Source organism: Bufo gargarizans, chromosome 5, assembly GCF_014858855.1.
Source record: "Bufo gargarizans isolate SCDJY-AF-19 chromosome 5, ASM1485885v1, whole genome shotgun sequence".
Classification (NCBI taxonomy): domain Eukaryota; kingdom Metazoa; phylum Chordata; class Amphibia; order Anura; family Bufonidae; genus Bufo; species Bufo gargarizans.
In genome coordinates this window covers 223,175,188-223,200,802 of record NC_058084.1, presented here as the reverse complement: position 1 = coordinate 223,200,802, position 25,615 = coordinate 223,175,188, and the positions used below count along the sequence as shown (strand labels likewise).

Here is a 25,615-nt window from a genome sequence, read left to right as displayed (position 1 = left end):
GACCATCAGTTGCGTTGTGGAGAAGTCAGGTGGATACACAGCTGATAGTCCTACTGAATAGACTGTTAGAATTTGTATTATGGCAAGAAAAAAGCAGCTAAGTAAAGAAAAACAAGTGGTCCTCATTAAATAAGAAATTAAGGTCAGTCAGTCAGAAAAATTGGGAAAACTTTGAAAATGTCCCCAAGTGCAGTCACAAAAACCATCAAGCGCTACAAAGAAACTGCCTCACATGCAGACAGCCCCAGGAAAGGAAGACCAAGAGTCACCTCTGCTGCGGAGGATAAGTTCATCCGAGTCACCAGCCTCAGAAATCGCAGGTTAACAGCAGCTCAGATTAGAGACCAGGTCAATGCCACACAGAGTTCTAGCAGCAGACACATCTCTAGAACAACTGTTAAGAGGAGACTGTGTGAATCAGGCCTTCATGGTAGAATATCTTTTAGGAAACCACTGCTAAGGACAGGCAACAAGCAGAAGAGACTTGTTTGGGCTAAAGAACACAAGGAATTGACATTAGACCAGTGGAAATCTGTGCTTTGGTCTGATGAGTCCAAATTTGAGATCTTTGGTTCCAACCACTGTGTCTTTGTGCGACGCAGAAAAGGTGAACGGATGGACTCTACATGCCTGGTTCCCACCGTGAAGCATGGAGGAGGAGGTGTGATGGTGTGGGGTGCTTTGCCGGTGACACTGTTGGGGATTTATTCAAAATTGAAGGCATACTGAACCAGTATGGCTACCACAGCATCTTGCAGCGGCATGCTATTCCATCCGATTTGCGTTTAGTTGGACCATCAATCTTAAGTATAATAGAATGAAACAGTACCAACTAGGAACTGTTTACGCATTGTATTAATTATATGATACATTATTATACTATATACACATGTGATATGGAATGTATATATAGATGACCTATAATTTATGAATTTTGGCCATACACCAACTGATAATATAATCCTTCACCAACATAACCTTGCTAAAAAATAAATGGTTAATTATGTAGTCCATATCTAAAAGTATCATAGTAGGCAAAGAAAATAAGCACAAGAGGGGGGGTCCTTGTCACCTACATTGGTAAGAGAAAGCATTTGCAGGCTAAGTCCTGCCACAGGCGCATAAGGAACTAAAGAAGAAAAATACGCTAGATTGACGCGCATGCTTGAACTCCCTGCATGAACGAGCGAGTCTGGGAGATGCTAGAGTTATGTAAACTGTAGGAGTGACATGGAAGGAAGGTGAGCCAATAGCTATTGTGATTAGATTTGTATTGTGAGGTAATGAAAGTAAGAGACAGCGGGATACGCTGTATTATTGTGTCGTCATGCACCTAGCTTAAAAAAGCTGGTTACCGCCCCCAACACACATGCCTGCATGTTCCCCTGAAGATGCTGGTTTTCCAGCGAGACATGTCAGGAGGCAGGGTGTCTGTTTGTGTGTGCTTTTTAGGCTCAGTAGAACGCAGACAGCATTTAAGCAAAAAGGAATAACTACTTATAGAATCCAAATGTAGCAATATGCGGCCAGCCTGAGTGCTCATAGGTTGGATTTGCTACAAGAGTATCGAATGATCAAACACTGCTGTGTAGAAAGATAAACAGCGAGTGTATATAGACGTGTGAAGGAATCAGTATCCCTAGCTGCCTGCTTTATATCTACTGTAGGTTTTAGTGAACGTATTAGAAGTAACCCAGCAAGTGCTGTTTTGCTAAGTACTAAAAAATAAAAGTGAAGTTTTAAACAGCAGCACAAGAAAAAGACTCAATATGGTTGAACGACCAAACATTTATTTGTCGCGCGACACATGTAGCAGTGTATTTGTGCCCTATGTCGCGCAACACATGTTGTTGTGTAGTCCTAACATAAAGCTGACCTACAGCATTGAAGAAAAATGGCTGGGTTGTTATAGAAACCTGGAGTAAAACTGTGAATATGTTGAGACTAAGGGCCTGCAAGCTTCTATTGGCTGATAAGGGACATGTGACCGTGTGTATGGCAGTTGGCATGTGAAGAGTAAGACTTGCAGTCTTTTATTGGCTAATGCAGGTCATTTTTTGGGAATATCTTGGGAATGGTACTTCCTAGAGACCTTCCCGGACACCTAAAGTACCTGTGTTCCAAATTTAGGGAAGATCGGTCCAGTCGTTTGGTTGCGCATAAAGAACAGACAGACAGACGCCGGGACAGACAGAAACTCATTATGTAACGACATGTTACCTCCACAGTATTCTTTCCCAGATAGTAAGTGATATGTGTACCAAGTTTAGTTGAAATTGATCAATGAGTTTTTGAGTTACAGAGCAATATGTGTGTAGCAAAAACAGTTGGAACATACAAAATCCATGCAGCTGTTGTTTAGGGGCATATGACCCCACAAAATTTCTTTCCAGGTAGCAAGGGATGTGTATACCAAGTTTCGTTTAAATCGATGGTTGCGTTTTTGAGTGATTGCGGAACATACAATACAGACCAAAATTTTGGACAGACCTTCTCATTCAAAGAGTTTTCTTTATTTTCATGACTATAAAAATTGTAGATTCACACTGAAGGCATCAAAATTATAAATTAACACAGCTAAGTAAAGAAAAACAAGTGGTCCTCATTAAATAAGAAATTAAGGTCAGTCAGTCAGAAAAATTGGGAAAACTTTGAAAATGTCCCCAAGTGCAGTCACAAAAACCATCAAGCGCTACAAAGAAACTGCCTCACATGCAGACAGCCCCAGGAAAGGAAGACCAAGAGTCACCTCTGCTGCGGAGGATAAGTTCATCCGAGTCACCAGCCTCAGAAATCGCAGGTTAACAGCAGCTCAGATTAGAGACCAGGTCAATGCCACACAGAGTTCTAGCAGCAGACACATCTCTAGAACAACTGTTAAGAGGAGACTGTGTGAATCAGGCCTTCATGGTAGAATATCTGCTAGGAAACCACTGCTAAGGACAGGCAACAAGCAGAAGAGACTTGTTTAGGCTAAAGAACACAAGGAATGGACATTAGACCAGTGGAAATCTGTGCTTTGGTCTGATGAGTCCAAATTTAAGATCTTTGTTTCCAACCACCGTGTCTTTGTGCGACGCAGAAAAGGTGAACGGATGGACTCTAGATGCCTGGTTCCCACCGTGAAGCATGGAGGAGGAGGTGTGATGGTGTAGGGGTGCTTTGCTGGTGACACTGTTGGGGATTTATTCAAAATTGAAGGCATACTGAACCAGCATGGCTACCACAGCATCTTGCAGCGGCATGCTATTCCATCCGGTTTGCGTTTAGTTGGACCATCATTTATTTTTCAATAGGACAATGACCCCAAACACACCTCCAGGCTGTGTAAGGGCTATTTGACCATGAAGGAGAGTGATGGGGTGCTGCGCCAGATGACCTGGCCTCCACAGTCACCGGACCTGAACCCAATCGAGCAGAGTGGAGGCAAAAGGGACAACAAGTGCTAAACATCCCTGGGAACTCCTTCAAGACTGTTGGAAGACCATTTCAGGTGACTACCTCTTGAAGCTTATCAAGAGAATGCCAAGAGTGTGCAAAGCAGTAATCAAAGCAAAAGGTGGCTACTTTGAAGAACCTAGAATATGACATATTTTCAGTTGTTTCACACACTTTTTTGTTATGTATAGAATTCCACATGTGTTAACTCATAGTTTTGATGCCTTTAGTGTGAATCTACAATTTTCATAGTCATGAAAATAAAGAAAACTCTTTGAATGAGAAGGTGTGTCCAAACTTTTGGTCTGTACTGTACATACATACATACATACATACACACACATATATACGTCCTTCTTTATATAGATAGATTTAATAATAGAAGATTCACATATACCGTAGGTTGTTAATATGTGGTTAAAAATAATAGAAGTGGCCCTTTAATTGTAAGTATATGTTGTACATCTAGATTAATAAAGGTTCAAGTGTTTCTAAGTCCTGATCTTTTTTTCTTTTCTGACATTATATAGGTGGATTACAGCATCCTGTACTAAACTGCAATGAAACAATTGTTCTAGAATCCTTACCTGAATGTGGCTATCATTTTGAAATGCTCATGATGAAAGTGGAGCCAAGTCAATGGTGCAACCTGACCAAAATTATCATGTAAGAGAATTGCTTATCTTATCTTTTTTGACTTATTCTATTCTAAAAAAAATGGTGTACGTACAAAGAATGCTGATGCAATTTAGCATCTTCAGACCTTAGGCAAGAAGCAAGAAAAAGACCAGTGTCAGAAATATATGCCATCTGTGTATGGACAACTGCGTGCAAAATATAGGGGGTTTCTTTAGGTTCTTTTGTGATGGAAAATGTGTAGGAATGAATCAGGATTTTTGTTTTACAGAGAAATGACTGAAAATGCATCTGTTATCTTCCTTTATAATGACATACATTTTATAATGGGAATTTAAGAAATTGGCTCATTAGACAATGAGTTCATGATCAAATTAGTGGTATAGATCTGGGTTGACAACAATTCTTTTTCTTTTTTTTCTGAAAAACTTATTCATAAGTCATAGACAGACACGTTTATGGCTTTTTTTGATAAACCACAATGACTAATGAATAACATAAGTAGAGATGAGCAAATTGATTCTACATTTGTCAAAAGCAAATCCACAAAACTTATATACTTTTTTCGACCCAAATGAAAACCACCATTTTACAGATCAGAAGACAGAGAATGAGACCTCTCCCACCAAAAAGGGTTAATTTTTGGAGTGGTTTTTAATTTATAAAAGTCTGACAGTGCAGTGTGCTGTTAAACAAGTTGGTTGTTGTTACCTCTGCCTACTATCCATTTACCCATAGCCGTATATGTTGCTGTCACTTTGACATTACTGATGCTCTGACGGTGTCTAGGCGATGTAATTAATAATATATTCAAAACTAATTACAAAATGGTTACCGGTGGTAACATGGGAAGAGAGTGTTAATAGTGTCCTTGAAAAAAGGATATGTCCATGCCTAAATAAACCCCAAGTAATGATCTGACTCTGACATCAGATAACCTATATAAAAAAGAGTTGCTATTGCTCAAATAGAAACCTTGCATACATCTTGACATAAATTGACCTAAGAATCATGAAAAGATGAATTGCATCAACATTTAAAGGCCTCATGAACAGGGATGGACAATATGTGGGCACCGGCCATGTTGTCCCTGCATCACGGATGCGGACCCATTTACTTGAATGGGTCTGTAATCCTGAGGTGCGGTGTCTCCGCATCGCAAAAAATTAGAACTTGTTCTATTTTTTTACATTGCAGATGGATCACGGATGGGGCTCGTGCATTGGAGACCGCAAATTGCCATCCCCAATGCATGGAACGGCCGCAAAAGAGCCGTGTGCAAGAGGCCAAAGTGTGGTAATCCTTAGGGGGTTTGGCATCCAGAATACAAAGTATTAATTTTGAACTTGCAATGGGTGGGGAGTAAATGTGTAACTAGGTTTGTCTCCAAACACATGTAAAATGTCTGGGAAATAAAGGCAAGTGCTAAGAATAACTGACAATTACTAGGGGACAGTACTAATAGTATCTAATAAAAAAAAAAATCCACCCCAGCAGAGTACATACAAACAAGTATAAAAAAAGCCTACCCATAATCAATGAACACCTCAGGAAAACCGCACACTCCAATGCCCGTTTCGGCAAGACCTTTCTTTGGGAGCACAGTTCTCCTTGTAAAATGCACTGTATTTAACTAGATCGTCCACATCTAAATGTACAGATGCACTTTAAGTTAGAATTACCTGCAGGTGTGTGGTAGTGTCATGGTGAGCACTTCCAACCAGAAGTGTGCAGTTCCCACGTGATAGTGACACAGCCGCTAAAGTCACCGAGTTGCTAGGATGCAGGTGTGCATCGGAAAGAGGAGACACCGCACCCACAATGCGCATCATCAGCAGGAACAAGGGCATGAATCACAGAGAGAACAATCACAACAGATCACCCACATGATTATTATCAAAATGGAATATATAAAAAAATATAAATATCATAAACGCATATTGGGCTGACAGGATCATATATAGAGCGGACATACATGATTAATGCAAGTAAAGTTAATACAAATAAGGGGAATATGTACAGTATGGATGACCTATTGTAATTTGATGATTATGAGATAATTCATTTAGGTAAAAATAATTGTGTGAAAGTGAAATAACTGTATAACTCAATAATACAAATGTGAATAAGTGTATAACCCCATGATAAAGTATATGAACTAGCAGGGCATACTAGCAAGAAAAGTGGATATACACTTGTGTCATTTAATAAAACACAGCTGATGGTAAAGTGACTAGTGCTGTGCAATATATTGTTTTAATTAGAAAAAAAGGGGGGGGTGTCAATTTTATATGTATATAAAGTGCATGGGTAAAAGTGGAGTGCAGTGTGTTTTTAAACAGGATGTTTGCTACCTCTGGCTACTATCCATTTACCCATGGCTGTACCTGTTGCTGTCACTTTGACATTACTGTAGATGTCGGCGATGTCTGGTGCAAATATATTCAAAACTAAGCAAACATAGCAATGCATGCAATGGTGCAAACCAGCACCTGGTAGAGTATAGGACTTTACTTTGGCTCTAGTGATGAGCAAATCAATTCATAGATCTGAACAAATTTACACCTTTGAATGACCCTTCCCCAGCGAGCACCGCATGCATGAATTTTATGGTGGCAGGCACAATCCCTCATTCGTTTCAATAGCCAGATTGTTTGCGCTGATGGAGCTATACTCAAGATGTACGCGACACAGCATTTAAAACTTTTCACATTTAGACCCCTTTCACGCGTAAGAGCTCCGGATGCGTTGCACACACAATTTCAGTCAGTTTTTTCTGTAATTGCGTTGCGTTGTTCAGTTTTTTTCCACACGAGTGCAAAGCATTTTAATGTATTTTGCACGCGCGTGATAAAAGACTGAATGTTGGTACCCAGACCCGGACTTATTCACTGAAGTTCGTGTTTGGGTTCGGTGTTCTGTAGATTTATTATTTTCCATTATAACATGGTTACAATGGAAAATAATGCATTCTTTAATACAGAATGCTAAGTAAAATGTCCATTAAGGGTTAAAAAATAATAAATAAAAAAACTTACCTCATCTACTTGATCGCTCAGCCGTTATTGTCTTCTCTCTTCTTCTTGCAGGACCTGCAAAAGGACCTGCGCTGATGTCATCGCGCTCACTATGTGGTGAGCGCAGTGACGTCAGAGCAGGTCGTGCTGAATGAAGATAGTAGGACCTTAGTCAGGCAGAACTGGTATGCTTGACTTGAAACCGAACTAGTCGGAACTGAAGCCGAGTTCGGTTTTAAGGAAGTTTTCCACTTTAAAAGTCAGCTACCAAAGTCATTAAACAAAGTCACAAACGACTTTGTGAATAACTTACTTCAGCTCATCGAAACCTATACATTCTAATACTGTACGGATCTCTGTACAGTATTAATCCTAAGTTTTGAACAAAGTGACTTTGGATTTAGCATCCGAAGCTAGATTCACTCAAATCTAAGATAGCATTCTTTAGAAATGTTGGCCCATATTGATAGGATAGCATCTTGCAGTTGACGGAGATTTGAGGGATGCACATCCAAGGCACCAAGCTCCCGTTCCACCACATCCCAAAGATGCTCTATTGGGTTGAGATCTGGTGACTGTGGGGGCCATTTTAGTACAGTGAACATGGTGCATTATCCTGCTGGAAGTAGCCATCAGAGGATGGGTACATGGTGGTCATGAAGGGATGGACATTGTCAGAAACAATGCTCAGGTAGCCCGTAGCATTTAAACGATGGCCAATTGGCACTAAGGGGCCTAAAGTGTGCCCAGAAAACATCCCCCACATCATTACACCACCACCAGCCTGCACAGTGGTAACAAGGCATGATGGATACATGTTCTCATTCTGTTTACGCCAAACTCGGACTCTACCATTTGAATGTCTCAACAGAAATTAAGACTCATCAGACCAGGCAACATTTTCCCAGTCTTCAACAGTCCAATTTTGGTGAGCTTGTGCAAATTGTAGCCTCTTTTTCCTATTTGTAGTGGAGATGAGTGGTACCCGGTTGGGTCTTCTGCTGTTGTAGCTCATCCACCTCAAGGTTGCGCGTGTTGTGGCTTCACAAATGCTTTGCTGCATACCTCGGTTGTAACAAGTGGTTATTTCAGTCAACGTTGCTCTTCTATCAGCTTGAATCAGTCGGCCCATTCTCCTCTGACCTCTAGCATCAACAAGGCATTTTCGCCCACAGGACTGCCGTATACTGGATGTTTTTCCCTTTTCACACCATTCTTTGTAAACCCTAGAAATTGTTGTGTGTGAAAATCCCAGTAACTGAGCAGATTGTGAAATACTCAGACCGGCCTGTCTGGCACCAACAACCATGCCATGCTCAAAATTGCTTAAATCACCTTTCTTTCCCATTCTGACATTCAGTTTGGAGTTCAGGAGATTGTCTTTAGCAGAACTACAACCCTAAATGCATTGAAGCAACTGCCATGTGATTGGTTGACTAGATAATCGCATTAATGAGAAATAGAACAGGTGTTCCTAATAATTCTTTAGGTGAGTGTATATATATATATATATATATATATATATATATTAGCAGAAGGACCTAGATTTGCATATCTCATGTATATTTCATGTATTTAATTAAAAAGATATTGACAGTATCCCCAATAATAGTGACCTCTACAGTACCCCGCTCCTTAGCAGTGAACTCCACAGCCCCCCACAACTTAACACTGACTCCCCCCACAGTGCACCGCCTCCTTAAAATGGGACCTCCACAGCAGCCCATCCCCTTAACATTGACCTTCACAGCAGCTCGCTCTTCGCACCCAGTCATGATAAGGGTGTGTTCATCACGCAGTCCCTCCATTTTTATCCCTTGATTGGTTTATATAAATGTTTTATTGACGATTTATTCTTTATTTGGCCGGGGTCTGAGGTTGAGGCATTGGACTTTGTCGCCTTTTTTAATAATAATGATTGGGGGTTGATCTTCACACCCCAATTTTCCCCATTATCTGTTGAATTTCTTGATTTGGAAATTACCAAGGGACCCTCCAATGATATTGTTATTCGGACACATTTTAAGAGTGTTGATGTCAACAGCCACATTCAGTACAGCAGTGGACACTTTGCCTCATGGCTAAAGAATGTCCCATATGGACAATTTCAGAGGATCTGCCGTAATTGTTCTCTTGTTGACCCTGATTTCCACCTACAGGCAGTGCTCATTAAGAAGCGCCCTCTGGATAAGGGTCACCCCAAAAGTATTGTCCATTCTGCATAGACAATGCCAGTGCCCAGTCTAAGACAGAATGCCTTATGTCCAAGAGTGCAAATCCATCACCAGAATTTCAATTCCTGACTACTTTCAATACATTGCATAAAGAGATTAGGGGGATACTATATAAATACTGGCCCATCCTGCTCGAGTATCCAATCCTAAAAAATATGTTACCTGTTAATCCTGGGGTTATATTTAGGAGATCTCAAAATCTGAGATCGACATGAAACTCCCCACCTGCAGGGGGACCTATAGGATGCTATAAGTGCCGCAGTTCATCATGTGCCTGCTGTAATAGTATCTTAGCTGGCGTGGACACATTCTCCTCAGTTTCTACTAGTGAAGTATTTAACCCCTTCTACCCGAGGCCAGTTTTTTCCCTTCTGCTCAGGTCATTTTATGCAAATCTTACATGTGCCACTGTATGTGGTAATAGCTTTGGAACACTTTAATTTATCCAATCCCCATTCTGAGATTTTTTTCTCGTGACACATTGCACTTCATAATAGTCCTAAAATTTGAGTCAAGATATTTTACCTTTATTTATGAAAAATTCCCAAATTTACCAAACATTAAAAAAAAATGCAGTTTTCAAAATTTCAATTTCTCTGCTTTTAAACCATAAAGTGATACCTCATAAAATATTTATTCATTAACATTCCCCATATGTCCAGTTTATGTTGGCATCATTTTGTAAATGTATTCAGAATATTGTATAGAGATGGCTCACTCCCTGAACAATGGGTAGGGTGGGTGCACCTACAAAAAAGATTACACCCAATCTTCAAAAATTGTGACAATATAAAAGAAATAGTAGGGCACACCTACAGTTGGATACACATAGGAGATTTAATGTACATTTATTATACAACAGTATATAATATCACGTAAAAACAAATTAAACAAATATTAGCATGCTGTTACTGCATAAGTAAAATAGATAAGATCGCTTAAAATATGCAAAATGTCACTGGACAGAGTGATCTTAAATGGAGGAGTTTTTTTTTTTTTTTAACTACGTGTTTCTCCAAGTTGTAGTATTAGTATCGCAAATCTGGTTCCTCAGTCCACATAGAGTAAAGTTCCCAGAGCAGTTTCAATGTAGTCAATTATAGAAAAGTAATTTTGTTACTTATATTTCTTTTGTTTGAGTCACTTTCTGTATATACATTGATTCGACATTCATTTGTCTACTCACACTTGTGCTGGCTGTGTTGCGGTTTACCGTGGCGTCCCACGTGTGATCCGCTTGCAGTCAGCAGTATTGCTTCCTGAGTGTGGATCCAGGGATCTTCGGTAGTGAATTGCAGGGGTGCCGTAGGTGAAGATTTGTATGTGGAAATCACTGCCAGGTGCTTGAGTCAAGCGGCAGGTTTGTTCTTACTCCGGCAATCAGAGTTTGCTTTCTCCTGCCAATTCTTTTTGGTCCCGATCCCTCTCCTGGTGGTTAGTTTGAAGCGCTTCAATATTCCGGCTGCATATCCAGTCTCATGGGATCCTCTCTCACCAAACGCGTTTCGGAGTTGGCTACGACTCCTTCGTCAGTGGCTAGTGTTCCCATATGACTGGTCATCTTTTATACCCAGTTGTCCAGGTGTCAATTGATTCAGGTATATTCAAAACCTGAAATGGAATTTTCTGGGTATTCATAGTGCCATTGTAACAGCCGTACTTGTATCTATAGTTGTAATGCAAAACTTGAAAGGTTAAGTGCGGTTCATAGATTGTGTATAGTTAGCACCTTCATCGTTCTTTCCCAACATTGCAGCCAACTTGCGTTATTGCTGCGGTATTTCTTAAAGGGAACAGACATTCATTCATGGTGTCTTTTATTCGGCTTTCTATATTGCATCATATTAGACGGATACAAGTTTTTGTCCCCATATTCGAAGCACATTATAACGTATTGTGTTCTACTTTCTCCCCTTTAGAGTAAGTTAATTGGTTTCTATATCATGTTCCAGATAATTTTAACCCTTGCAAATATTCCTGCCTTATATTGCATTCGCTCATAGGAATAATTTTTCTCCATTTTTTCGTATTATTATTCTCTACATATTTTGTTGAACGGATGTTGATACTGACAGGCAAAGGGTAACATAAGTATATGGAACATATATTTTCAAAAGTTCATACTAGCTTATTAATGGTCTAATTGTTGCTCTCTGTTCCTCTTGCTATTATAGATGGGTATTACCCCTTGTAATAATATTGCATCTTTCTATATCAAGGCAGGATAACTATTCTTTATAATTTCCTGTCGACATAGAGATAAATGTATCTTAAGAATAAGTGCATAAAACAGTAGTATATAAGAAGTATTATGAATAAAAATTAATATCAATGATGCAGTTTCATAAAAGTATAAAATTATAAATAATTTGTAGGAATAAATAAAACGCCTTCTTTGATGATATGAGCATGCTAATATTAGTTTAATTTGTTTTTATGTGATATTATATACTGTTGTATAATAAATGTACATTAAATCTCCTATGTGTATCCAACTGTAGGTGTGCCCTACTATTTCTTTTATATTGTCACAATTTTTGAAGATTGGGTGTAATCTTTTTTGTAGGTGCACCCACCCTACCCATTGTTCAGGGAGTGAGCCATCTCTATACAATATTCTGAATACAAAAACTCTTTTTCACCCATTGAGAGTGAGCTCCTTCTTGCACAATGACGGACATTTGGAGTCACATGGAGACTAAACGCCTTAAAGTTGAAACATTTACATTTGATGATAATGGGGAAGGTTATTCAAATCCGCCATATGAAAAATCAATGGCGGACATATTTAAAGATCTAGAAAGCTTGTTACACAAGCAATTAAAACAACGCTGGGAGATTAGAGCCCTGAAACAATATATTGTACAAGGCAAAATACCTACAGGGCTGTCATTATCTAAAACCCAAGAGTATGACCTATATAATGAGGACTTTGAGAAAGAATGGGAAAGCTTTTTGCGAGCACAATCCATAAATTTAATGGAGATGATCGTAAGGAGAAGATCCCAAATTCTGGATCAAGTAACAACTCAAATAGAAGAAATGAAATTGGTCATTGGAAATTTACCAAAAAATGATGAATACAAAATGTGGCAGGAACGAATATGCAAAAATATTGACAAATTGGAGTATGATATAATCACCAAAAAAGTCCAAAAATTCAAAATACCAAAAAAGAAACTAAAAAACAAAGGACGACAAGTAACCTACAAACATTAGAGACTGTGGAAATAGAACCTACACACAGCAGGGAACAGAGTGACTTCACTATACCAACTTCCAATAGATTCGAAATATTCACAGAAAATAATTTTTTAGATCAGACCTCCCCCACCACAAAGTGAGGTCACGACAAAAAACACCGAGAAAATCACCACATGCAATACAGAGAGAATCACCAACACACCGATACAATCTAAGACACAGAGACAACAGTCGGGATTATCAACATCACAGGACACGTCAACAATACAACACGCCACAATCACGGGACACAGTACGATACCGGGAACCTCAAAATGCGCAAAGACACCAATACAAACCACAAAGACACGAAAGAGGAAACCACGCAGAGGATGTAAACAAAAGAAAATACAACCCACATTATTAATAGAAGAATCTGATGCGATTGTTAATTTGAGTACCACCACCCTGACTGTACCACAAATAAAGTTACTAAATAAAGGACTTAAGTTTGCACCATCTAACAAACTAAATAAATTTGATACTCTAATAGGTATAGAGAAATTTATAAGGAAACTCTGCCTAAAGAAATATTTTTAAAAAAATCCGGTAATTAATGAAGTTAACCCATTAGGCGGGAAGGAAATATATCCACACCGATGTTAAAATAAAATCAAATAAATATCCAAGACAAGAAATCAGTGAAGAACTAAGTACCTTTAGAAAAGCAGTCGAGCACGACATTAGGAAAATAAAAGTAAATAATAATAGAGATAACAACCTGTCTAGAGGAGAAGTACAAGCAATCAAACAACTACAGAAAGATCAGGACATAACAATACGTCCAGCGGATAAAGGCGGGGCCATAGTGGTATGGGATACAAAAAACTACCATAAAGAGTGCTTAAGGCAACTAATAGATACAACCACGTATAAAAAATTATGTACTGACCCCACAGCGGAATACCACAGAGAGTTGGTTACTCTATGTGAAGAAGGTCAAAAAATAGTCATTCTATCCAAACAAGAATTTAGATATATTACCGAGAGCCAATGTAGGCTACCGGTCTTTTATTGTCTCCCAAAGCTACACAAAGACCCTATTAATCCACCTGGACGACCCATAATATCGGGAATAGGGTCACTGACCGCAAATTTGTCCCATTATATAGACAAGTTGCTACAACCTACTGTCAAAACCATAAGATCCTATATAAAAGATACGACGGCGATAATACAAATAGTAGAAAATCTTAAATATGACCACATGTGGACTATAGGCACATTGGACGTACAGACTCTATATACCATAATAGACCATACGCAGGGGATAGAAGCTATGGGGCAACAATTAAAAAGAGCAAGTCAACTACCTGAGGAACAGATAGAATATTTACAGACAGTAACAAAATATATTTTGAACCACAATTATTTTTGGTATAACTCTGACATGTATTTACAGATATGCGGTACGGCGATGGGCACCAGGTTTGCCCCCAGCTATGCCAATCTTTTTATGGCAAATTGGGAACAGGAGGTCATTGACCCCAAGCTGGGGACAGACCTGGTGCTCTGGAAAATATATATAGACGATATCTTGTTTATATGGAAGAACGACCAGGAATCCCTAGATAATTTTTTGGAAAAGATTAACCAAAATAATTTCAACTTACGTTTTACAGCAAAGATAAGCCAGACGATGGTAGAATTCCTGGATCTACAAATTAAGGTAGAGAACGATAAATTAATTTGTGATACATATCACAAACCGACCGCAAAAAACTGTTACATTCTATATGACAGTTGTCATTTACCACAGTGGTTACTGAACATACCTACAGGACAGTTTAGACGAATAAAGAGGAACTGCTCAAAGATAGACACTTTTGAGGAGGAAGCTAGGATAATGAAGGACCAATTCCTCAAAAAACAGTACCCCATAAAGATCTTAGATACAGCCGTAGATACAGTACGCCAGTTAGATCGGAAAACTTTTTTCGATACTAAAACAAAAATAGATAAACAAAATAATGGCGACAATATGAGGATAATTCTACCATTCAACACACAACACAAAAAATTAAGACACATTATTAGCAAGCACTGGCACTATATTGGTAAAGATAAATTAATAGGTCACCTTATACCGCACTATCCCCAACTCACTTTCACTAAAGCTCCTAATCTGGGTTTATTAGTAGCACCATCAATCCCTAAAAATAAGAAAGTCACAGTACAATCAATACAAAAGTGGACTAACACTACTGTTTTTTTTAGATGTGGGAAATGCATGGGTTGCAAAATCACTGCATTCCCCCAAAAAACACTATTTTTCAAATCTACCACAAACGCCCACCAACATACTATAAAAGATTTCCTCACATGTAATCCCAACAGTGTAATCTACATAATTCAATGCCCCTGTAAAAGGCAATATGTGGGCAGGACTAAGAGACTCTTGAGAGTACGTATAGCGGAACATATTTCCAACAATAAAAAAGGTTATGAGAAGCACACACTATCTAACCATTTTAAATCCGCACATAATCAGGACCCAAAGGGGTTAATCTTTGCCGCTCTGGAAAGGGTTGATTTTGACTGGAGAGGTGGGAATCATATCAAAAAGATGTCAAGAATGGAATCTAGGCATATTTTCGAATTTAACACCCTCCTGCCAGCAGGATTAAATGCTGAGTTGGAGTTGTATGGCTTTCTTTAGGGTGGGGGATCCCTCACCGAGGGAGGACCCGCGAGTTGTTTCCTATGTGGGCCCCTCCTCGGTGGGTGACCCCACTTCCCTATTTATTCTACCTCATATCATCAAAGAAGGCGTTTTATTTATTCCTACAAATTATTTATAATTTTATACTTTTATGAAACTGCATCATTGATATTAATTTTTATTCATAATACTTCTTATATACTACTGTTTTATGTACTTATTCTTAAGATGCATTTATCTCTATGTCGACAGGAAATTATAAAGAATAGTTATCCTGCCTTGATATAGAAAGATGCAATATTATTACAAGGGGTAATACCCATCTATAATAGCAAGAGGAACAGAGAGCAACGATTAGACCATTAATCAGCTAGTATGAACTTTTGAAAATATATGTTCCATATACTTATGTTACCCTTTGCCTGTCAGTATCAACATCCGTTCAACAAAATATGTAGAGAATAATAATACGAAAAAATGGAGAAAAATTATTCCTATGAGCGAATGCAATATAAGGCAGGAATATTTGCAAGGGTTAAAATTATCTGGAACATGATATAGAAACCAATTAACTTACTCTAAAGGGGAGAAAGTAGAACACAATACGTTATAATGTGCTTCGAATATGGGGAGAAAAACGTATCCGTCTAATAGGATGCAATATAGAAAGCCGCATAAAAGACACCATGAATGAATGTCTGTTCCCTTTAAGAAATACCGCAGCAATAACGCAAGTTGGCTGCAATGTTGGGAAAGAACGATGAAGGTGCTAACTATACACAATCTATGAACCGCACTTAACCTTTCAAGTTTTGCATTACAACTATAGATACAAGTACGGCTGTTACAATGGCAGTATGAATACCCAGAAAATTCCATTTCAGGTTTTGAATATACCTGAATCAATTGACACCTGGACAACTGGGTATAAAAGATGACCAGTCATATGGGAACACTAGCCACTGACGAAGGAGTCGTCGCCAACTCCGAAACGCGTTTGGTGAGAGAGGATCCCATGAGACTGGATATGCAGCCGGAATATTGAAGCGCTTCAAATTAACCACAAGGAGAGGGATCGGGACCAAAAAGAATTGGCAGGAGAAAGCAAACTCTGATTGCCGGAGTAAGAACAAACCTGCCGCTTGACTCAAGCACCTGGCAGTGATTTCCACATACAAATCTTCACCTACGGCACCCCTGCAATTCACTACCGAAGATCCCTGGATCCACACTCAGGAAGCAATACTGCTGACTGCAAGCGGATCACACGTGGGACGCCACGGTAAACCGCAACACAGCCAGCACAAGTGTGAGTAGACAAATGAATGTCGAATCAATGTATATACAGAAAGTGACTCAAACAAAAGAAATATAAGTAACAAAATTACTTTTCTATAATTGACTACATTGAAACTGCTCTGGGAACTTTACTCTATGTGGACTGAGGAACCAGATTTGCGATACTAATACTACAACTTGGAGAAACACGTAGTTAAAAAAAATAAAAAACTCCTCCATTTAAGATCACTCTGTCCAGTGACATTTTGCATATTTTAAGTGATCTTATCTATTTTACTTATGCAGTAACAGCATGCTAATATTTGTTTAATTTGTTCTTATGTGATATTATATACTGTTGTATAATAAATGTACATTAAATCTCCTATGTGTATCCAACTGTAGGTGTGCCCTACTATTTCTTTTATTTTGTCATCATTTTGTAAATGTCATTTTATTCTTTTAGGATGTTAGAAGGCCTAGAATTTTAGATATAAATCTTAAAATTTTAAAGAAAATTTCCAAAACCCAATTTTTAAGGACCAGTTAAGTTCTGAAGTCACTTTGTGGGGCTTACATAGTGAAAACCCCCATAAATGACCCCCTTGTAGAAACTACATCCCTTAAGATACTCAAAACAGATTTTACAAACTTTGTTAACCCTTTAAGTGTGCCACAAGAATTAGAGGAAAATGGAGATTACATTTCTAAATGTCACTTTTTTGTCAGATTTTCTATTTTAATCCATTTTTTTCTTTAACACATCGAGGGTTAACAGTCAAACAAAACTCAATATTTATCACCCTGATTCTGTGGTTTACAGAAACACCTCACATGTGGTTGTAAAGGGCACATGGCAGGGTGAAGAAGGAAAGGAGCGCCATATTGTTTTTGGAAGGCAGATTTTGCTGGACTGGTTTTTAGCTGCCGTGTCCCATTTGAAGCCTCCCAGATGCACCTTACAGTAGAAACTCCAAAAAAGTGACCCTATGTTGGAAACATGTTGGAAACATGGGTACAAGGTCCCAGTTTTATTGGTACTCTTTTGGGGTACATAGGATTTTTTATTGCTCTATACGGTAACCAAAAAATGGCTTTTTTGGCACCGTTTTTATTTTGAATTTTTTACAACATTCATCTGACAGGGTAGATCATGTACTATTTTTATAGAGCAGGTTGTTGAAGACGCAATGATATCAAATATGTCTACATTCTTTGTTTATTTGTTTCAGTTTTACATAATAAAGCATTTTTGAAACAAAAATTATGTTTTTGTGTCTCCATTTTCTGAACACCATATTTTTTTATTATTTTTCTGCTGATCATCTTGTGCAGGGGATCATTTTTTGTAAGAAGAGTTGACATTTTTATTGGTACGATTTTTGTGTACATATGAATTTTTGATCATTCAGTATTACGCTTTATGGGGCAATGTGACCAAAAAAATTGTTGTTTTGGCACAGTTTTTATTTATTTATTTTTACAGCATTCACCTTAGGGGTTAGGTCATGTGACATTTTTATAGAGCAGATCGTTTTAGACGTGACAATAGTTAACATGTTTACTTTTTCTTATTTATTTAAGTTTTACACAATAATAGCTGAGAGCTTGGATGGATCCATCGCCAAACCTTGTTCAGAGACAATATACCCTAGGAAGGGCAATTCTCTCACCTCAAAAAGGCACTTCTCGAGTTTTGCATATAGACAATTCTCCCTTAGCTTCTAGAAAACCTGACACACATGATCCCAGTGAGTCTGCGGCTCCGATGAGTAGATTGGTATATTGTCTACAAACCGGATTCCAAAAAAGTTGGGACACTATACAAATCGTGAATAAAAACTGAATGCAATGATGTGGAGGTGCCAACTTCTAATATTTTATTCAGAATAGAACATAAATCACGGAACAAAAGTTTAAACTGAGAAAGGGAAAAATATGTTGAATCAGAATTTCATGGTGTCAACAAATCCCCAAAAAGTTGGGACAAGGCCATTTTCACCACTGTGTGGCATCTCCCCTTCTTCTTACAACACTCAACAGACGTCTGGGGACCGAGGAGACCAGTTTCTCAAGTTTAGAAATAGGAATGCTCTCCCATTCTTGTCTAATATAGGCCTCTAACTGTTCAATCGTCTTGGGCCTTCTTTGTTGCACCTTCCTCTTTATGATGCGCCAAATGTTCTCTATAGGTGAAATATCTGGACAGCAGAGTGCCATTTCAGTACTCGGATCCTTCTCCTATGCAGCCATGATGTTGTGTTTGATGCAGAATGTGGTCTGGCATTATCTTGTTGAAAAATGCAGGGTCTTCCCTGAAAGAGATGACGTCTGGATGGGAGCATATGTTGTTCTAGAACCTGAATATATTTTCCTGCATTGATGGTGCCTTTCCAGACATGCAAGCTGCCCATGCCACACGCACTCATGCAACCCCATACCATCAGAGATGCAGGCTTCTGAACTGAGCGTTGATAACAACTTGGGTTGTCCTTGTCCTCTTTGGTCCGGATGACATGGCGTCCCAGATTTCCAAAAAGAACTTTGAATTGTGACTCGCCTGACCACAGAACAGTCTTCCATTTTGCCACACTCCATTTTAAATGATCCCTGGCCCAGTGAAAACGCCTGAGCTTGTGGATCTTGCTTTGAAATGGCTTATTCTTTGCACTGTAGAGTTTCAGCTAGCAACGGCGGATGGCACGGTGGATTGTGTTCACTGACAATGGTTTCTGGAAGAATTTCTGAGCCCATTCTGTGATTTCCTTTACAGTAGCATTCCTGTTTGTGGTGCAGTGTCGTTTAAGGGCCTGGAGATCATGGGCATCCAGTATTGTTTTACAGCCTTGACCCTTACGCACAGAGATTGTTCCAGATTCTCTGAATCTTCGGATGATGTTGTGCACAGTTGATGATGATAGATGCAAAGTCTTTGCAATTTTTCGCTGGGTAACACCTTTCTGATATTGCTCCACTATCTTTCTGCGCAACATTGTGGGAATTGGTGATCCTCTACCCATCTTGGCTTCTGAGAGACACTGCCACTCTGAGAAGCTCTTTTTAAACCCAATCATGTTGCCAATTGACCTAATTAGTGTTAATTGGTCTTCCAGCTCTTCGTTATGCTCAAATTTACTTTTTCCAGCCTCTTATTGCTACTTGTCCCAACTTTTTGGGGATTTGTTGACACCGTGAAAATTTGAATCAACGTATTTTTCCTTTAAAATGATACATTTACTCGGAGTAAACGTTTGATCTGTCATCTACGTTCTATTACAAATAAAATATTGACATTTGCCATCTCCACATCATTGCATTCAGTTTTTATTCACAATTTGTGTAGTGTCCCAACTTTTTTGGAATCCGGTTTGTAAATATACGACCACGAATCTACCCAAGAAATCCCGGAGGACATCATTAATAAACTCCTGAAAGACCACAGGGGCATTACAGAGACCGAGAGGCATTACGTGATACTCATAATGCCCGTCCCTGCTGTTTAATGCAGTCTTCCATTCGTCACCCTTACAAATGCATACAAAATTATATGCTCCCTGCAAATAGAGTTTGGTGAAGACTCGGGCCCCCTCCACCTGAGAGAATAAGTTGTCAATAAGTGGAAGAGGGTACCGATTCTTCACCGTAATTCAAGTGAGGCCGTGGAAATCGAGGGTCTCAATCCGCTGTTTTTCTTCCCCGCGAAGAAGAATCCCGCTCCTGGGGGAGAAGTAGATGGTCAAATGAAACCCTTATCGAGGTTCTCTTTTATATAATCCCGCTGGGCCTGAATCTCAGGCCCAGTGAGATTATACAGATGTCCTCTGGGTGGCAGGGTACCTAATCAATAGGACAATCTTATGGCCTATGAGAAGGTAACACATTAGCCCCCTTTGGGATGAACATGTCCTGGAAGTGATGATAATGTTTAGGTAACACACTCAGAACTTCCGTGGATGCCAGTGGCAACTCCGGACAAATGCAGCTAGTGAGGCAATCAGAACTCCACTGGCAAATTTTTCCAGTCCACTACTGGATTATGAAGTCTCAACCAGGGGAGACCCAAAATCACTAGAGTGGATGGCATGTCCAGGCTCATAAGGTTTAAGACCTCCGGTGACCAGCCCCCACCATTACCTGCAACCCGGGTGTCATCCACAACAACCGGCCTTCTTGAAGGGGAGACCCATCCACAGCAGTGACGGAAATGGCTGCGCGCGGCTTAATGAACCAGGGAAGAGTCGATAAAATGGGTATGAGAAGCCGACATCTTTTAAGAGGAGGCACCAGAGCACCTAGTGGGTTCTCCTCGATTCCCACTAGGCTTTGTCGTTTTTCTGGCAGGAGTAATGGGCATCTCTTTAGCTGGTGACCAACTCCTCCACAATATAAGCAAAGACCCTTGTTTTGGTTCCTCAGCCGGTTTACTGGGTTTTGGAGATGGGCTGGATGAGAAGCCCGCACCAGAAGGCGCTCCCGAATTTGACGATCAGCATCGATTGCCTGCTGGATTGCCAGATCTACTGATGGTGGGGATGGTAGAGATAATAACAAGTCTCTAATAGGGTCGGATAGTCTCTAGGTTAAAGTGGCCCAGCGACGGTACTCTGCAGCAAATTCCTCCGCTGGGCGTCGTCCTTGTTGGAGATGTTCCAGCTGGGTCTAAGCAGTACGAGTGTGGTCTGAATCATCATATAATACACTCATGGCATGAAAGAAGGTCTTACTGAGCCAAACACAGGATCTCCCGCCAAGAGATTAAAAGCCCAACGCTGCAGATCCTTCCTCAATAGGGACATAACAATGCCGATGTTCTGTTTGGCATTCCCCAAAGATGAAAGACGTAATTCAAAATATAAATAGCAGGAATCATGGAAGTTGAGAAACTCCTGCCTATGTCCCGAAAAACCTCAGGTAGTGGTATCTTGGGTTCCACTCGGGGTCCTGCTGGAGTCGGGTCGGACAAACCCTGAACTCCCTGAAGGAGGAGTTCAAGCTGGTCCCCGACTGTTGCCAGATGTGCATAGATCTTGTTAAGATTTACAGCAGAGATGTTCATCCTCTGTTGGACAAAGAGATTGTCTGCTTTGGTCAATTCCACTTATTGCTGCGGAATACGATCCATGATAACTGGACGTTTGGGCCCACTGTTCTGTAATGGTGCAGAACCCCAAACAACCAGACAGCTTAAACAATGGTGGTGTCACAATCGCTCTGTGCGTGGTTCCATGATGCGGGCAATGGCCGAGGAGCGCTCACATCATCAGCACACCCGGCGTTGCCCTGGGGCTGAGTGCCGAGCTGATCACTCGGCGCTCGGCTGTATGGGCTGCATTGGCTCTCAGGAGTCATGTGACACTGACCAAGTCACATAACTCCACTAGTGCACTATTTAAACAGGCAATCTGCCTTCAGTGTGAATCTACAATTTTCATAGTCATGAAAATAAAGAAAACTCTTTGAATGAGAAGGTGTGTCCAAACTTTTGGTTTGTACTGTATATTACAAAAATGATCATTATCACTGCCCCTAAACATAAAAAATAAATAAAAATTTATTAAATTGCAGTAACACTTTAAGCTGAAACATTACATCACTTAATAAATTATCCAAATCAGTTCATCTTGGGCAATTGATCATGTGTGCTGCCTTCCTTCTTCAAGTGAGCATAGCCACGTAATTATCAAGTCAACCTTATCTGCCTTGGTACGACCACATTGTGCGGTCATGTTGTGGTTGCAACTCTAATGCGCTGTGGTCGTGTGCTGAGTGGCCATACAGGCCACAGCAGGTCCAATTAAACTAATGAGAACCACACCCAGTATTTTGGGTAATAAGCGGCCATTAGCAACATAGACTGACTAAACAGTGCAGTAGTCCTCATTAGTTTAATTAGGGCCTGTATGGCTGTGCAGTACCTGGCCGCAGCATGGCTGCATCCCAACCGCAACAAAACCGCACCATGTGGTCATACCTTTACACCTTGCACAGATGGGAATAATTTGTAATTTTGTGCAAGGACGATGGTCAGCGATAGATTTAGCGTACGACACATGTTGCAGTGTAGTTGTGCCCTATGTGTCGTGCGAAACATGTAGTTGTGTAGCCCTAGCCTAAGACTTTGAAGATTCTACAGCAACTCTTGCCAAAAGCACCATTACTGTGTGTTTGTCTGGGGGAGGGGGGGCAAAGGGTGGGATTAGAGCTATGGCTGATTGTAAAAAACAAGTTGCTACAGCACACTACATGCCACTGGTGTTGCCCCTTCTTGTAATTACATATTACCCTGGTGTATATTGCAAATTGTGTATTAACACAATTTGTACCATTTTATGAACCTTCGGAAATATTGCAATAAAGATAACATTAAAGATAAAAAAGATAGCATTTTACCATGCTTTTTGAGAAAATATCCCTAAATCTTGTTTCCAATATTTTCTTAATTTAAAGGGAACATGTCATCAGAAAATGACCTATTGTTTAAATCATGTTCTTATGTTACACATATTTTTCTAGAATATTTGGTTATTTAAAAAAAAAAACATTTTCCCATGTTACTATATATATATTTAATAAAAATGTATATATTCCTGCAGTTTTCACATTGGCCACTTACTCTAATAATAGGCCATGATTTCTGGTTCTGTACAGGCAACTCTTCAGTAGCTATTATCGTTATTACCACAGGCAGATTTACAAGTAATACCTCTGTGTAGATAACACAGGATCCAGAATTCACAATAGGTAATATTATACCAGCTTCCTCCTGACCCCTGCACGGGTCACAGAGCATGGCTGGTCAAATCTATGGGGTCCCCCTCTGTCCATTGTGTCTATGGCCCATGTAGCTGTTTGCAAAAGACAGAAAGTCTTAACATATTTTAGACCTAGTTGATAAAAATGGCTGCACAACTTTACACATACAAACAATAAAGCTGAGAAATAGGGATCATCCTAAATTAAAGTGGTATTATACCTACTATAAATGGAAAAATGGAAGCTCTTTGCCCACATTTTTGATCAAACGTGTGTCGGGCCCATCTACCAGGCGTCAAGGTGGCTTCGGCAGACAGGTACCTAACACTAATATACCGCTTCTCTTGGACTTACCTAAGCCTACATTTTCAGGACAGTGTAGGAACCAGCTACATTTGTACTCTGCTCAGAAGCCTCAGGCAGAAAGTTTAATTTAGAATGATCCCCATTTCTCAGCTCTATTGTTTCTATGTTTTAAAGTTGCACAGCAATTTTTTTTTCAACCATGTTTGCTTGATTGATATGCACCTGCTACTATGCATGTGCTAGTCAAAATTTTCCTGTAGTAATATTTTAGACCTAGTCGCCAGTATGAAAATTTCAATATTACCGTATTTTTTTTCCACCCTAGATGCACTTTCCCACCCCCTAAATGGGGGGAAAACGCTAGTGCGTCTTATGGGGTGAATACAGGGCAAAGAAATATAAAATGTGAATCGGTTTGATTATGCTCAGTACATTGCAGGCTGTGCTGCATAGGAACAGCAGCCTGCAATGTACCAGACAGTTACCCGAAGAGGGAGAGCCCAGCATCCGCAGCACGGGCTTGCTGATGAGGACTGGCCGCGGCATGCACTGAGTGGTAGGGTGTAGGGCAGCTGTCACGGCTGAGGATGGGGAAAACCCTCAGCCATGCGATGTCAGAAGATGGATGGTCGATGCAAGGCCAGGACAGGAATCAGGGAGCAGGTCACCTCCTATCAATCCCTAATTCTGACCCTGTCTCCTAGCCGTATGAGCCGACCCTGATGGTAGGAGGGCTCATACTCCGGAACTTGATATTCCTGCTAGCCCTCAGGGTGGCCCTGGACTAGGAGCAGGGTAAGACTACCTGTTCCTCCTAGATACGGACGAACAGGAGTCTCACTGGCCAAGCTATATAAAGAAAGGGGAAACATAAACAGACAAATGGAAATGGCAGGTAAGTGAAACTTGTACCACACCTACCTGCCACAGACACACAACCTGGAACCCATGTACAAGTGCTGCTGTCCACAACAACACAAAGGACACAGCACACACCACACATCACACGGGAACCCAGGAAACCATAAGCTGCAATAAATAAAGAGACCAAAGAATGACCACAAGGGTGGCCCCCACTGGCAGATTGTATAACACAGGAGGATGGCTCCAGCTAACCATGGCTGAAGTACCCCTCAGACTACTGATCTAAACTGAGGCTTTATAGCCCATGTAGCCACACCCACACACAGACACACCCAGTGTACACACACTAGGAAGGAAGTTAACCCTTCCAACACAAGGCATGGGTCGGCTGATGAGAGGCATGGAGGCTAATGAGAGGCTAGGGGCCTGATGATAAGAGACAATGGGGCTGATCTGAGGTCTGAATGGGGGTCTCATTCATATTGGGGCTCTTATCTGAGGTCTGATTGGGGGTCTGATTTGAGGTCTTATTAACATTGGGGGGTCTGATTGGGGCTGTCAGCTGAGGTCTGATTAATATTGGGTGTCTAATTACTGGTGTGACCTGGTCTAATGAAAATATTTTTTTCTTATTGTCTTCCTCAAAAATGTCTTATGGGCCTGGGCGTCTTATAGGGCGAAAAATACGGGGTATATACAAATTTTTTATATAAATTGTGACATGGAGAAAATAGGATTAAAATAAAAATTTGATTTAAACAATAGGTCATTTTCTGATGACATTCTCTTTAAATGTAATCATAGATGAAACACAGTGATTGATTAGCTTACAGAACACCCATATATGTAGCTCTCTTCAGTGAAGTGGCATACAGTACAGACCAAAAGTTTGGACACACTTTTTAATTCAAAGAGTTTTCTTTATTTTCATGACTATGAAAATTGTAGAATCACACGGAAGGCATCAAAACTATGAATTAACACATGTGGAATTATATACATAACAAAAAAGTGTGAAACAACTGAAAATATGTCATAATCTAGGTTCTTCAAAGTAGCCACCTTTTGCTTTGATTACTGCTTTGAACACTCTTGGCATTCTCTTTATAAGCTTCAAGAGGTAGTCAACCTACAAAAGGCCACCCGTCGACTAGACAGTTAACAAAAAACCACTTGTATGACAT

General features: G+C 40.0%; 1 protein-coding gene across 1 annotated transcript in view; it reads left to right on the top strand.

Annotated features, from left to right (window-relative positions):
- The window catches only part of RAMP3 (receptor activity modifying protein 3), a 472,608-nt gene that overhangs the window by 312,417 nt on the left and 134,576 nt on the right, over positions 1-25,615 (top strand). The window contains exon 2 of the mRNA XM_044294044.1: positions 3,969-4,104. Coding sequence (XP_044149979.1) covers positions 3,969-4,104 — 136 coding nt within the window. The remainder of the gene's footprint in view (positions 1-3,968; positions 4,105-25,615) is intronic.